This window comes from Mobula birostris, chromosome 5 (assembly GCF_030028105.1).
Source record: "Mobula birostris isolate sMobBir1 chromosome 5, sMobBir1.hap1, whole genome shotgun sequence".
NCBI lineage: Eukaryota > Metazoa > Chordata > Chondrichthyes > Myliobatiformes > Myliobatidae > Mobula > Mobula birostris.
In genome coordinates this window covers 61940630-61954872 of record NC_092374.1, presented here as the reverse complement: position 1 = coordinate 61954872, position 14243 = coordinate 61940630, and the positions used below count along the sequence as shown (strand labels likewise).

Below are 14243 nucleotides of genomic sequence, written 5' to 3'. Positions count from 1 at the left end.
ACTTGCCTCCTTTATAGGATAGCTTTTAACTGATTTCTCCATTTGTCTGTAAGATGGAGAAGTACAGCAAACACCTGGAAACTTTGGTGGCTGAGAGAACGCAGGACTTGGTCCATGAGAAACAGAAAACTGACCGCCTACTTTACAGTAAGTTCTTGAGAAAGCCCTTTCACATGTTAACATGAATGGAACCGTGATTATTAAATCAGATCTTATAAGAAATCCTTCCCAATCTGCATAATTCTGAATAAAACAGATTATGGACCAGATTATTACTAGAAGTTGACAATAGCAATTTTGAGCTCAAGTGATGTCCAGTGTTATCAATGCATTCTCTGTTTTAGCAGCAGGATTACTTTATAACATTAATATGACAAGAATGTCAGCCTCTGTCTTGTATGAAATTCATATGAGGGGTGATTGATAAATTTGTGGCCTAAGGTAGGAGTCAATTTTAGAAAACCTAGCACATTTATTTTTCCTACATTTACACACTTAGTCCAGCGGTCGTGGAGCATACGTATCCCTTCTTTGTAGAAGTCGGTGTCTTGGACCTCCAGAAGTGGTCCACGGCAGGGGTGATTGATAAGTTTGTGGCCTAAAGTAGAAGGAGATGAGTTATTAACTTCAAACTTTCTGCATTTTCACTCAAAGAGTTGAACTGCACATGCATGTAAGAAGAGCTGTATAACTCATCTCCTTCTACCTAAGGCCATGAACTTATCAATCACCCCTGCTGTGGACCACCTGGAGGTCCAAGATGCTGTCATTATATGCACGTGCAGTTTAACTCTTTGAGTGATAATGCAGAAAGTTTGAAGTTAATAAATCATCTCCTTTTACCTTAGACCACAAACATCAATCACCTGCTGTGGACCACTTCTACAAAGAAGGGATCCGTATGCTCCACGACCACTGGACTAAGTGTGTAAATGTAGGAGGGGACTATGTTGAAAAATAAATGTGCTAGGTTTTCTAAAATTGACTCCTTCTACCTTAGGCCTCAAACTTATCAATCACCCATGGTATTTCACATTTCGTGCTTAGAACACAACATAGTCATCTTAACTACGCTATAATTTTCACCTATGAATCTATGATTTTCATATTTTTAACCTGTATGCAGTATGTAGTAGTTCACCCAACTCTGCCTGATTGAGGAGACAGAAGAGATTGCAGATGCCAGAATCTGGAGCAACAGTCTTCTGGAGGTTGTGAAGCATCTACTGGAGGAAAGGAATTGCTAACATTTGGGGATGAATCCTACATTAGGGCAGTAATGAAGGACCTTGATTGGAAATATCGACAGGTGCTTTCTGCCCATATATGCTGCTCGACCCGCTAACGTCTTACAGCAGGTTGTTTGTGGCACTGCTTGATTAAGATTTGAAGGAACAACTGTAAGCTGTTCAGAATGCAGTCTTTGTCTTTTGGGTCACAGTGTCTAACCCTTAGAAGACATCAGAAGAGGAGGGTGTTGCATTGTGCTTATGTGTCATTAACGAGTCTAATGTGTCTCAAATTGTGTCCCCACACCAGGTATGTTACCAAAGCAAGTAGCTGACGATCTAAGGCAAGGAATCATGACTCAAGCCCAGAACTATGCCAGCGCCACAATATTCTTTAGGTAAATATCTGTGTGTTGAGAGTGGCAAATTCAGAAATTGAGGGAGATGGTCAGAAATGAACATAGTCTTCCTCACTGTAAACTACTGTACGGGGATACTTGCCATTCATTGATGTCACATATCAGGGCAAAGCATTGTAAAGTGAGAGGGATTCTATAAAAAGGGCCAATGTATCCCATGTGAACTTGAATAGCAAAGAGTCAGCAAGCTGTTCGATGTACCATCTTCAGCCAAAAATGGGAAGTGTTATTGTATAATTATATACTCATCATCAGCACCTTTTCCTGCATTGCAAGCAAGCAATGCCGACAATGTCACTGCTGCGTTGAAGAATCATGCGGAGCAGATTGATTGGAGTAGTTCTGTCTCGTGCTTAAGCAGGAGAGACATGGAGGTAGAGCAGAGGGCTGGAAGAACTAGATTAGAAGGTAAGAAAATGTTCCAAATGCTAAAGCTGAGTGATTAGTGAAGGGGAAACAAGACAATAGAGGAAAACCATTCCAGATACTGGAAATCTAAAATAAATCTTACAAATTTCAGTCTGAAATTTTAAGAGATGCAGCCTGAGCTGCATTTTCATTTGGTGGTATAAAGGGAAAATGTTGCTGTGTTTTGGGTGATTAGGCTTCTGGTTTAAAATGGCGCCACTAAAGGTGAACAACAGCTTACTGGTAGTTTGAAAGGCAAGAAATTCCACCCAGAACATTATTAATCACACCTTTTCAGGAGTAAATTGTGGTAAACTATCACTGCAAACAATGAAGAGGCAAGAGAAGGTGAAGCCGATTGGAGGGATGAGCCATGCTGGTGTGTTGCAAAGTCAAAGCACAACGGGTCTGAGATGGAGATGGCGTTGCTGTCGTAGATGGAGTTGGAGTGAGTGATTCGGAGAAGAGGAATCAAAGCAAAGCAGAGGAGTTTCTATGCCTGTCCACCTAACCTGGGTGTGAGGTTGGATCATACTAAGCACTGAGCTGACTTGGAGAGGTCAAGAACGGCTTTGTGCTGGGCAGTGAGGCCTAGGCCCAGAGCATATTGCTGCTGTGGGGCCTGGGTCATAACACGAGGCATGATCAGGTGTTTGGACAATTTAAACACCACCCCAAATAGACTAGAAAGGCAGGATTGGGATCGGAGGCAAGGGTTGAGCCAATTTCACTCACTCTCCCATGATGTTCACTCCTCTCTCTCCATGACGCTGAGGCTGTGAGATTGCCCTGGCTGCTGCGCTCCGTGTCTGCGACCTCCATGGCGGCTTGCCCCACTAATATGATGAACTGAGACCGAGGCTTCGGGCCTACTCCAGCTACTCCTGGGATTTGCATCTAAGGACTCAATTTGGTTCAGAATGCTGTTGCTTGCATCTATTGTTTGCATGATTTGTGTTTTTTTTTCTCTTTCTCTGCACATTGGGTGTTGGTCTTTCTTTTCTTTAGATTGGCTTCTTTTGGGTTTCTTATTTGTGGCTGCTGGTGAGCAAACAAATCTCAAGGTTGTATACATACTTTGATAATAAACGTACTTTGAATCCTTACAGGATCTGGACAGGCCTGTCTGATAGCAATTATTTAAATTTCCAGGACATAGATATGAAAGGCCAGTATTCATTAACCAAAGCCTAATTGCCTTGCAGGCCTTTGAAGAGCTGACCACCTAGCTGTAGGTTTAAAATCACAGATCTATCAAGAAGGGACCATTCCATAAAAGAAAATTAGTCTACCAGATTGTACTTTAAAGTCTCTGGTAACTTCTCCTTACAAAATACCAGCCAATAAATTCATTGAAGTTAAATTGACCAGCTGCCACAAATTTCCTGTAAACCATTCAATTCTGCCAATCGGCTGTAATGTAACATTAACTCATTTGGTTATTTGTCACCAGTAATTGATGCATCTAATGAATTGATACCTCTGTATTCACCAATGATGGTTCATGCCCAGCAGAGTAGAGAGGAAAATCCATCCTAAATGGATCCTAAATCCTAATCACTAAAGTGATATCACAGAGTGAGGATTATAAAGTTGGGATCTTGGGCCTTTTAGTTAAGACTTTTCTATTGTACATATTGATTGTAAGCATGGCTGTCTGGAAACTTGTTCCACAGTCGTAGCGTTAAATGTGCTGTATACTCATGACTTATGATTGCATGACCAGTTTCTGCTCTAACTTCACCTGCGTTTGCAGATGATGCCACTGTATTTCAGATAACAATGAGTCACAGTACAGGAAGGAGATAGAGAGCCTAGTGACATGATATCATGGCAACAACCTTGACCTCAATGTCAGCAAAACAAAAGAGCCGGTCATTGACTTCGGGAAAGTCGGTGGAGCACTCTCCATGTCGCAACGCTGTGATTGAGAGGGTTCAAAATTTCATGAACATCATCAAAGCCTGTGCTGGTCCAACCACATCTATGCCACAGCCAGGGAAGCTCACTGACGCCCCTACTTCCCCGAAAGGCTAAAGAAATTTGGCATGTCCCCTTTGACCCTAACCAATTGTTATTGATGCAGCACAGAAACCATCCTATCCAGATGGCTCACGGCTTGATACGGCAACTGCAAGAAACTAGAGAGAGTGATGGACAAAGCTCGGCACATCATGGAAACTAGACTCCCCTCCATGGAGTCTGTCTATACTTCTCACTGCCTCAGTAAAGCAGCCAGCATAATCAAAGACCACACACACTCCAGACATTCTCTCTTCTCCACCCTCCCATTAGGCAGAAGATACAAAAGCCCAAAAGCGTGCACCACCAGGCTCAAGAACCCGCTGTTATAAGACCATTAAATGGTGCCGTCTAGACTCTGTCTTGCTACTGGATCCAGATGGGAATTGGGAAGAGAGAGTGACGCTGACGCTGTGCAACTCTCCCTCACTTAAATCCAAATCACGCACTAGTCTCGACACCATCATTATGGTGTCAAGGTCCTCATCGACGCCAACGATGGACGAAGAACAACAACAAATGATTCCTTAATACAGTAAGATGGTCTCTTGACCTCATGGACCTCATAACTTACGTTATTGTGACCCTGCATCTCACAGTGTACCTGTGCTGCCCTTTCTCCACACTGTAGCACTTTATTCTGTAGTCTTTATTTTTATTTATTGATTTATTGAGATACAACATGGAGTAGGCCTGTCCAGCCCTTCGAGCCATGCCAGGCAGCAACACCTGATTTAACCCTAGCCTGATCACAGGGCAATTCACAATGACCATATAACCTACCAACTGATACGGCTTTGGACCGTGGGAAGAAACTGGAGCACCGAGAGGAAACCCACACAGTCAGGGGGAGAACTTATCTTGTTCTACTTCAACACACTGTTATAATGAGTTGATCTGTATGGGGAGTGTGCAAAACAAGTTGTCCTTCTCGATCCCAGTACACGTGACAATAAGAAAAACAATTTACCAATGCATTGTAGTCTGTCAGTGGAAAAAAAATTCAAAACCAGGGTATAGTGAAATTCAATTGATTGGCAATTTGGATAGGTTAGGTAACTTTGAACATGCTGCACTGGTAGATTTTCCAGACTATTGGATTTTACTCCTTGTAATACCACAACATACATTGAATACATACTTTTTAAGATATTACACAGAATAATATTTTTTTCCGGAATAAACATTCTCCACCAATAAATGGCTGGGAGTTAAAAAAAAATTTATTTTCAGATTTCTGGCAGCTGCAGGTTTTTGTTTTATTTTTCTGCTTCACTGCTCTCCTGCTTTTGTAATGGCCCTTGTCATCCGTCTTGCAATTGTAGTGATTGCTTATTCATGCCTGCAGACCTCTTTGGTCCAGATATACTCTTCATTGTGTCTACATTGGAAGTCTTTTGCCAGGTGAAGGACATCTTGCTTCAGCTTGGACACAGTCCTCCCCTATACCACTGTGCACAAGTTTGGAACACGTTGCAAATTCTTACATTGTACTTCCAATTCTTGAGTCCACATCATTCAGACTTTGTGGTAGGAAATTCTGGACCATTAACTGTTGATTTTACTTAATTAGCAAATAAAGTACTTGAGTGGATAATTGATGCAGTATAGATTTAATGGCACATTTTACCTTGTTGCATTTTCATCTTCCATTATCAGAAGTGATAGAATCTGCTGACACTTAGTGTTTAACTGTACTTACTGGAGTTGCAATAAATAAATAATCTTGACATTAAAGCAGTTTTACTTAATATAGTCAAGGGAAAAGTCATTAGAGTGGTATGGGTGGTTCTAGTAGCAATCAAAAGAAAAATATTTGGAAGTATTGCCATTTTTGTAGCATCATTTCACACAGGAAATTAAACAGCAGTGTTATAGCGAATATACAAGTGGCTTCATTGGTGTTGGCCGTAGGATAACTATTGTCCTAGGACTGTGGGGGCAGGGGGCTCTCTGATCATTTTGTGCCATTTACGGCGCAGGACAGATGTCCATTTATTTGGAGGTTTGAAAATCTCCAGGCATTGAAAGAAATATAATTAAGTGTAGTCTTAAATTCTGTCTTAATGTATAGATGTCAAGTAATCTTTGTGACAAGTATGGGCATGAGATATAATGTAAGACCAATGTAATTGTTTGCAATGTGATGTATATATGATCTCCCAGATTTTACCACATTGAAGATTGATACATTTGCATTAAATTTCTTCTTACTGTATTTAAACTGGCCACACTAATTTTCTTTAAAGTAAATGGGTTAACACAATAGAAACTGGCAGCTTTAACACTGAGAAATATCCTATCAGAATGTCATCAAATAGAATTTGAAACTGAGCCAAATACAGAGATCTTAGAACAAGTGATCAGAAGCTAAGAGACAGGGCTTAAGGGGTGAATTGAGGGAGGAAAGAGGAGTAGTGAGGAAGTGGGGTTAGAATTCCTGCCTTTCGAACTTTATGTGCTGAATAATGCTAGTCATCTTAATGACTCCATTTTGTAGTGTCTCTCTCATTTTAATATATTTTTCCATTTTCTTGCAGTGATATAGAAGGCTTCACACAGCTGTCAAGCATGAGTACACCATATCAAGTTGTAGAATTGTTAAACAAATTATACACAACCTTTGATGAAATCATAGACAATTATGATGTCTACAAAGTGGAAACTATAGGAGATGCATGTAAGTATAGCAAAAAGCACTTTCTTAATCGAAGGAGTTGAGTGTTTAATCTAAAACAGTTTTTGAGATGAAATTAGGACATTTCTGCACAAGGTACATTGTGGAATTTGGTTGCATGTGCACCTTGCAGAGGAATCTCCAAAATCAAGTTCCACTGAGACAATCAGTGTGAGTTTTGGAAGTGGGTTGCAACTTGCAGCTGCCACTTCGTTTTGGTGACTTGTGGATACCAACTGGCACGAAACAGTATCTTTAAACATACCATGATGCTCCATAGGAGTGTCCTGAAGTTCCATGCGACAGCTAACCACATAATGACAACATGGGTCAGATACTACTGTTGACCATAGAGAGACCTCAGTGAATTACAGTGCACTGGTCAGTGTGCTGCAACCTTCCACATCAGCCTAACCTCCCTCAGCCCCCAAGTCTAAGGTCTGCTCCTGATGGTTCTGAGCTAAGGGATTAGATATTTGAGACTTACAAAGTTATGACGGGGCTTAGCAGGCTGGAGTTAGGGATGGTGTTTCCTCGGTTTGTGAATTCTCTAGTTTCAGAACAAGACGTAGGACATTTACAACTGAAACCAGGGGAAATTTCTTTACTCAGAGGGTGGTGAATCTTTGGAGTTCTCTACCCTAAAGGGTTGTGGAGATTGGTCACTTATTTCTTTAACTATGGAGACTGATTGGTTTGGACCATTGAAAACATCAAAAGATATGGGAACAGTGCAATCACATGGAGTTGTAGATGATGACCTTGATCTTGGTGGATGCTGGGATCCCAGGCACAAGGGGGTGATACGTAGATGCAACATGTTGATTCTGTCTGCGGTACAAGGCTGGGTTGATCAAATAAGTACACAATTATTGAATGATTGTCTTGGAGTGTCTCCAGGAATTATAGGTTTATCTTCAGTGAGCTGCCGGAGAGACGGATGATTGGAAATAATGTGTATTTTCTTTGAATGTTTCTATTTATTATTTACAAGTATAATAGAATTCTTTTCTTTAAGTATTCTGTAATTGAGAGGTACTGTCAAAGGCAGGAAATCGCATATCGACTCCTTCAGTAAGTTAGACAAAGCAGGCGACTCTGATGAAAATATGAATAGTCTGAGATTTCAAAATTGATTTGATGCAACCCAGTAATTGGGCCACAAATTGATGGTGAATTTGAAATTTGATATCATCCCAATGAACTTTTGTAGTTTGTAGTGAGACCAATGAAACACAGGCTCCAATGTAGGCCCATACTAAGCTGTGATATTGGATGTATGTAAGATGCTTGGGATGGGGTAAGGGGGTTGGGGAATGTTTTGATCTGCATTGACGGTGACTTCACTCCAAATAGGAGAGACATAGTAATTTTCCTAAGTTACTGTAGATTCCAATTGAAACCCAGGGGACTCATAGGCGGGCTTGCTGCTTGTTACCTTTCCGGTGGAGCTTGTGTGTGGCTGGAGTGGAACGCAGATACATGGTAGGTCTCACGGCAGAGCATCAAGGCACCTTCCAGGGTTTATTCCACCACCTCCCTCACTAACTTCCCTCAAACAGCCAAGTGTAGGCAGAAGGGTGGGGTGGTAGAGTGGGGCCAGCTGAAGAAGTGGAATAGAACTCTGAGAGCAAATATCACAACTTTTCCTGCCGCTGCGCTTGTTGTCAAACCTGAGCAGAGATTCCAGTGTGAAGTGTGGCCTCAGTTACTCATGTGAAGCATTTAGTAGCAGATGCACATTGTGTTCATTTCTAAAATTCAGCTCCATTGGATGAGGTTGGAAAACTCCTCTGGTGTTAGCTCTGTATAATTCTCCCTTTATTTTTCATGTGGTAGATATGGTGGTTTCCGGAGTGCCAAAGGAAAATGGCATTGCTCATGCAAGTCAAATTGCAAGTATGGCCCTGGATTTGGTAGCTGTGTGCAATACTTTCAAAATTCCACACAAACCACAGACTAAGCTCAAGATCCGGGCTGGAATCCATTCAGGTAATGCATTGCAAGTACTGTGGAGCTGGGAAGGCACTGGGGTTTGCAAAGGGACATTAAGACAGTGGGCAAAAAGTTAATTAGCATGCAGCTACAACAGGAAGATGAATGAAATGTTGGCCTTCATTGCAAGGAGTTTGGAATACAAGCATAGTGATGTCTTGCTGATTTTACAACTAGTGCTAGGTGTAGTTTTAGTGTATGTTACTAGGAAACCTTGGAAACATGATTGCTTCCTGGGATGAGAGGGATGCGAGCGCTCAGTATAATATGCCTGCTACCATTGGAGTTTATGCGATCTCACTGACATGCAAGATTTTGCAATGAGTTGGAGGGTGATGCTGAGAGAACTGTGAGTACAGAACCAGGCGGTGTAATCACAGGATAAGAAGATGAGCTGTTAGAACTGAAGTGATTTCTCTTCGGAATCCTAGAAATTTAGGGCACACTTGAGTCCAGACATGGATTTTAAGTTAATCCCACTACCCAGCTCTTAATTGATAGCTCTTCAAGTGATTGTCTGGGTGTTTCTTCCTTTAATCACTCTATTGACATAAGCAAGTTCCAGACCCCTACTAAATGAACGTATTCTACATTAACTGTCCTCTGATTGTTCCACTGATGAACACAACTCTGGGTAAAGACATATGTCCCAAATTCCATGCTAGATTGCCTTACCTTCATGAATAGAAGATCCCCGATTTTCTCAAGAAGTTGTAATTCTCTATCCCAGGGGTGATGGATCCTTGGTCACTGGGTATATTTAAAGCTGAGATGGAAGTTTCTTTGAACACTAAGAGACTCAAGAAATATGGGGAATCGAATATATCATTAGAACACTACCAAAAGGATTCATAATGATTTTCTTTTCATATACAGCCAGAGAGTATGGGAAAATGGAATTCAAAGTCAGATCTATTTGACCATCAGAGACATGTGGAGGGGTTGTGATTGCTTCTTCTCTTCACATAGTCCTGGGTTCAGTAGTTGCAGTGTTTGAAAGAAGGCCATTATGAAGCCCTTTGAAATTGTTTTCTATGACCCATTGTCTTATTCGATTGCACTGTAGTGTCTTTGACTACCAAGATGTTGGAATGTGGTTCTTGTTTTGTTAACTGTAGGACCTGTGGTTGCCGGTGTGGTTGGGACAAAGATGCCCCGTTATTGCCTGTTTGGTGACACGGTGAACACTGCTTCAAGGATGGAATCAACAAGTGAAGGTAGACCGCGCTCTGTGGATGTTCATTTTTCCACTTTGTTTCCAGTTAATCTTTCTTCTCTTGATTTTCTCCTCTATTACATCGGCTGCAGCTTCACGGGGATTTGTCAATTGTACCTCGTGTTATTAGAAGCTGCCAGTTACCATTGGCACAGACGCAACGCAGAAAGAGGAAGTTGTAATTATGTTGTAACATGTCTCAATCCTGGGCAATAGAATTTGTAGCACCATAACAGGCCACTCGGCCCATTTAGTTTGTGTGAGCCTCCCCAACCCATTTTTATCCTTTTACTCCTTCATGTGTTTACCAGCTTGCCCTTAACTCCATCTTTGCTATTTCCCTCAAGTACACCTTGAGGGAATGAATTGCATGCCCTGCACTCTCTGGGCAAAGACATTTGTCCCAAATTCCATGCTAGATTGCCTTACCTTGATGGTAGAAGATTGGCTGACTGGCAGGAGGCAAAGAATGGGAATAAAGGATGCCTTTTCTAGATAGCTCGTGGTGACTAGTGGTATTCCGTAGGGTTTGGTTTTGGGCTTGCTGCTTTTCATATTATGTGTCAATGATTTGGATGATGGGATTGATGGCTTTGTGGCCAAGTTTATGGATGATATGAAGATAGGTGGGGGAGCAGGTAGTTTTTGAGGAAGCAGGCAGTCTACAGAAGGACTTAGACAGTTTAGGAGACTGGACAAAGAAACGGCAAATAGATTATAGAGTAGGAAGGTCATGCACTTTGGTGGAAGGAATAAAGACGTAGGCTACTTTCTAAACAGGGAGAAAATTCATAAATTAGAGGTGCAAAGGGACTTGGGAGCCTTCGTGCAGAATTCCCTAAAAGTTAACTTGCAGATTGAATCGGCGGTAAGGAAGGCAAATGCAATATTAGCATGTGAAAGATGTAAGAAATAAAGTTAATTCAATTCATTTTGACAGGACTGTAAAAGCAAGGATGTAATGCTAAGGCTTTGTGAGACATTGGAGTACTGTGAGCAGTTTTGGGTCCCATATCCAAGAAAGGATGTTTCTGCATTGGAGATGATCCAGAGGAGGCTCATGAGAATGATCCTGAGAATGACAGAGTTAACATATGAGGAGCTTTTGGTGGCTCTGGGTCGGTACTCGCTGGAGTTTAGAAGAATGAGAGGGATCTCATTGAAACTTTTTGGATATAGAAAGGCCTAGATAGAATGGACGAGGAGAGGAAGTTTCCGGTAGTTGGGGAGTATCTGGACCAGAAGCCGCAACTTCAGAATACAAAGATATCCCTTTAGAATATAAATGAGGAGGAATTTCTTTAGCCAGAGGGTAAGAAATCTGTGGAATTCATTGCCACAGATGGCCGTGAAGGCCAAGTCATTGTATATACTGTATTTAAAATGGAGGTTGCTAGTTTCTTGATTAGTAAGGGTGTTAAAAGTTACAGGGAGAAGGCAAAAAAATTGGGCTGAGAGGGAAACTAATTCAGCCATGATAGAATGGCAGAGCGGACTCAATGAGCCGAACAGTCTAATTCTGCTCCTATGTCTTATTGATCCTTGTTTCAGATTTAGAACCCCACCCTCCTCCCACCTATCCCTTTCGAATCTAAATGCAATGTCCTGAATATGCTTCAGCATAATCTGTGTGGACACTGTGATCACATTTCCAAGTGCTAACTGCAGGAGAATATAACTTCATTCAAGTACCACCAAGCAGGGGCAAGAAGTGGACTAAGGAATGGTGGAATGAGAGCAGGCTTGCAGTACCCAAGGAGGGTGTTGGTGAGATCTTGGAGGGATTGGGTGTTTGAAATTAATTGAGATCTTTCAAAGATTTGGCACAAACAATGGGTGAAGTGAATTCCTTCTGTCCCATCTTAGACTAGGTCCTTAACTGCTTGGTTGCTTATATTTCAGCGCTGAAGATACAGTGCAGTTCCAGCACCTATAGTCTCCTAGAACAGTTTGGAGGATATATTTTAATATGCCGTGGCTCATTTCAAATAAAGGTATGTTAATCTTGTGTTATATTATGAACAAATTCAATGTACTGTATATATTGGTTTATTGTACCAAGATATAATGAAAAACTTTTGTTTCATGCGCCATCCATATAGAACATGCCAAACAAAAATCGACTGAGGTCGGAAAGAAAAAACAAAATGCAGAATAAAGTGTTACAATTACAGAGAAAGTGCAGTGCAGATAGACAAATAAAGTGCAAGTACTACGATGAGATATTCTTTTAGCATATGAGAGGTCCATTTACGAGTCTGATATCGGGTCCCTCCAGGTGACTGGAAGATCACGAGACCTGTAGTATATTTAAGAGAACAATAATTCTTCCCAACTTAGAATTGAGATTTGAGAGTGGAAGGATTATAGTGCAGTGATTGGATCTGCTGAAGCTAACTTGCAAAGACTTGCCATTCTCCACTGCCAGCTTGGATCTGTATTCTAATCAGTTTAGAACAACCTTATTTGTAATGAATAATGAACATTAATGTGATAGAAACTTGGACAAGTGACCCATTGGTTGACGCAAACTATAAATTTGTGCTTCAGAGTTGTTTTTAACCAAGCTGACTGAAAGATCTCAGAAACTGAATGCTATAGGAAACTTAATAACATTATCTTATAAAAAAAAACATTTATTGTGTACTAAAAACTCCAATAATCTGGCATGCTGGGGACTGTGGTACCAATCAATTATTTTTTCAGGACTATTAGACACTCGAACACACTAATTCACTTTTTTGTATGTTGTATAGTACTATAATGCAATTCCCAGTTGAAGCTACCTTTAAAGAGACTGTGGGGAATGGGATTCTGCCCAGTTTAAAGAAAGCATGGGAAATGAGATAAATGGGAACACAGGAACTAATCCCAGGTAGCTTGAAGGGAAACGGGAAACAAAGCCACAGGAATTTGGAAGGGAACATGGAAACCAGACTCTCAGTGACAGGAAGGGAGCAGGTGAAAAGTTATGTGGTGAAGCAGATGCTGAGCCAACAGGATCTTCCAAATTGTTGAACAGTGGATTAGCAGAATGCTGCTGTATTTCAATGAGAAAGACTATACGGTTATGGAGGGGAGTCCAACAATACAAGATGGTCACTAATAAATCCAACAGGGTATTCAGATGCAAGTTCTCTACTCAGAGGGTGATTAGAGGGAGTGATTGAAGTAAACAACAAAAATGCTTTTACAGAAAGCTGGAAAAACACATGAGGGAAAAAATGGAAGAATATAATGACGGGGTAAGACAAAGAAGATATGGATAAGATTCATGTGGAGCAAAACACTAGTATAGACTATTTGGGCAGAATGGCCTCTGTGCTGTTCGTTTGATGTGATTTTATGTAATCTGCCTTTTGCAGGGAAAGGGCAACATGATAACCTATTGGCTTGAAGGGAAGCAAAGTTCGTCATCAAACATAACAGCAAGTGCACCGACAAAGCCCCCAATGAACAAAGCACAGCCAGAAAATATCAACGCCATCCCTGAGTCAGAGCAAGAGATGTACTGTGCTATTCCTGGGTTACTGGACACTGATCTCCAATCAACCTCCTGGTAGCCCACACATCTAGAGTTTGAGACCACCAATTAGACATTGTTTAATGTTTTCAGCAATTCAGGCTCTTTTTGAGGAGCAGGGCTCATAAATTCAAATCTCACACCATATCTCTGGACAGTGAGCAATTACAAAGTAGTTAATTAAAGGACAGGACAATGAAACACACTTGTAATGTTAGGGACCACATTGCAAAGCAAAGATTCGTATTTATATTATTGTTTTCATAGCTTCGGAGCATCCAATGTGCTTTATAGCTAATGAAGTATTTTACAACGTGTTTATTGTTGTAATGTAGGAAATATGTGTCGGTTTGTGAAGAGCAGGCTCCCCGATCACAGTAGGTTGCTGGTACCAGATAATCTCTTTTAGTAGTGTTGAGTGAGAGATAAATATTGGCCAAGGTACCAGGGAGAGAATTGCTCTGTTCTTTGGGAGCACATAGGAAGGCAGGGTAGACCTCTGTTTAACATCTCATCCAAAATCTGATTCCACTGACAGTGCAGCACTCCCTCGAGTGTATCTGATGTACTCCCATCTCTGGAATAGGATGTGAACCCCACAACCCTCCGACCACTCAAAACTACCCTTCACAACTGCCTTGGTGAGGTACATTTCCCAATATCACAATCCCAATGCAACACTTCTGGTCATTTGAATCTTGTTACCATGTCATTGTCTTGCTGTGTATAAATGTCACTCATGTATTGAAGAACC

The 14243-nt window shown here is 41.2% G+C and overlaps 1 protein-coding gene across 1 annotated transcript in view; it reads left to right on the top strand.

Annotated features, from left to right (window-relative positions):
• The window catches only part of LOC140198355 (atrial natriuretic peptide receptor 1), a 60306-nt gene extending 46777 nt beyond the window's left edge, over positions 1 to 13529 (top strand). The window contains exons 17-23 of the mRNA XM_072259453.1: positions 54 to 147; positions 1540 to 1627; positions 6619 to 6758; positions 8595 to 8747; positions 9869 to 9967; positions 11869 to 11960; positions 13332 to 13529. Of these exons, the coding sequence (XP_072115554.1) occupies positions 54 to 147; positions 1540 to 1627; positions 6619 to 6758; positions 8595 to 8747; positions 9869 to 9967; positions 11869 to 11960; positions 13332 to 13529 (864 nt within the window). The remainder of the gene's footprint in view (positions 1 to 53; positions 148 to 1539; positions 1628 to 6618; positions 6759 to 8594; positions 8748 to 9868; positions 9968 to 11868; positions 11961 to 13331) is intronic.
• The last annotated feature ends 714 nt before the right edge of the window (positions 13530 to 14243 follow it).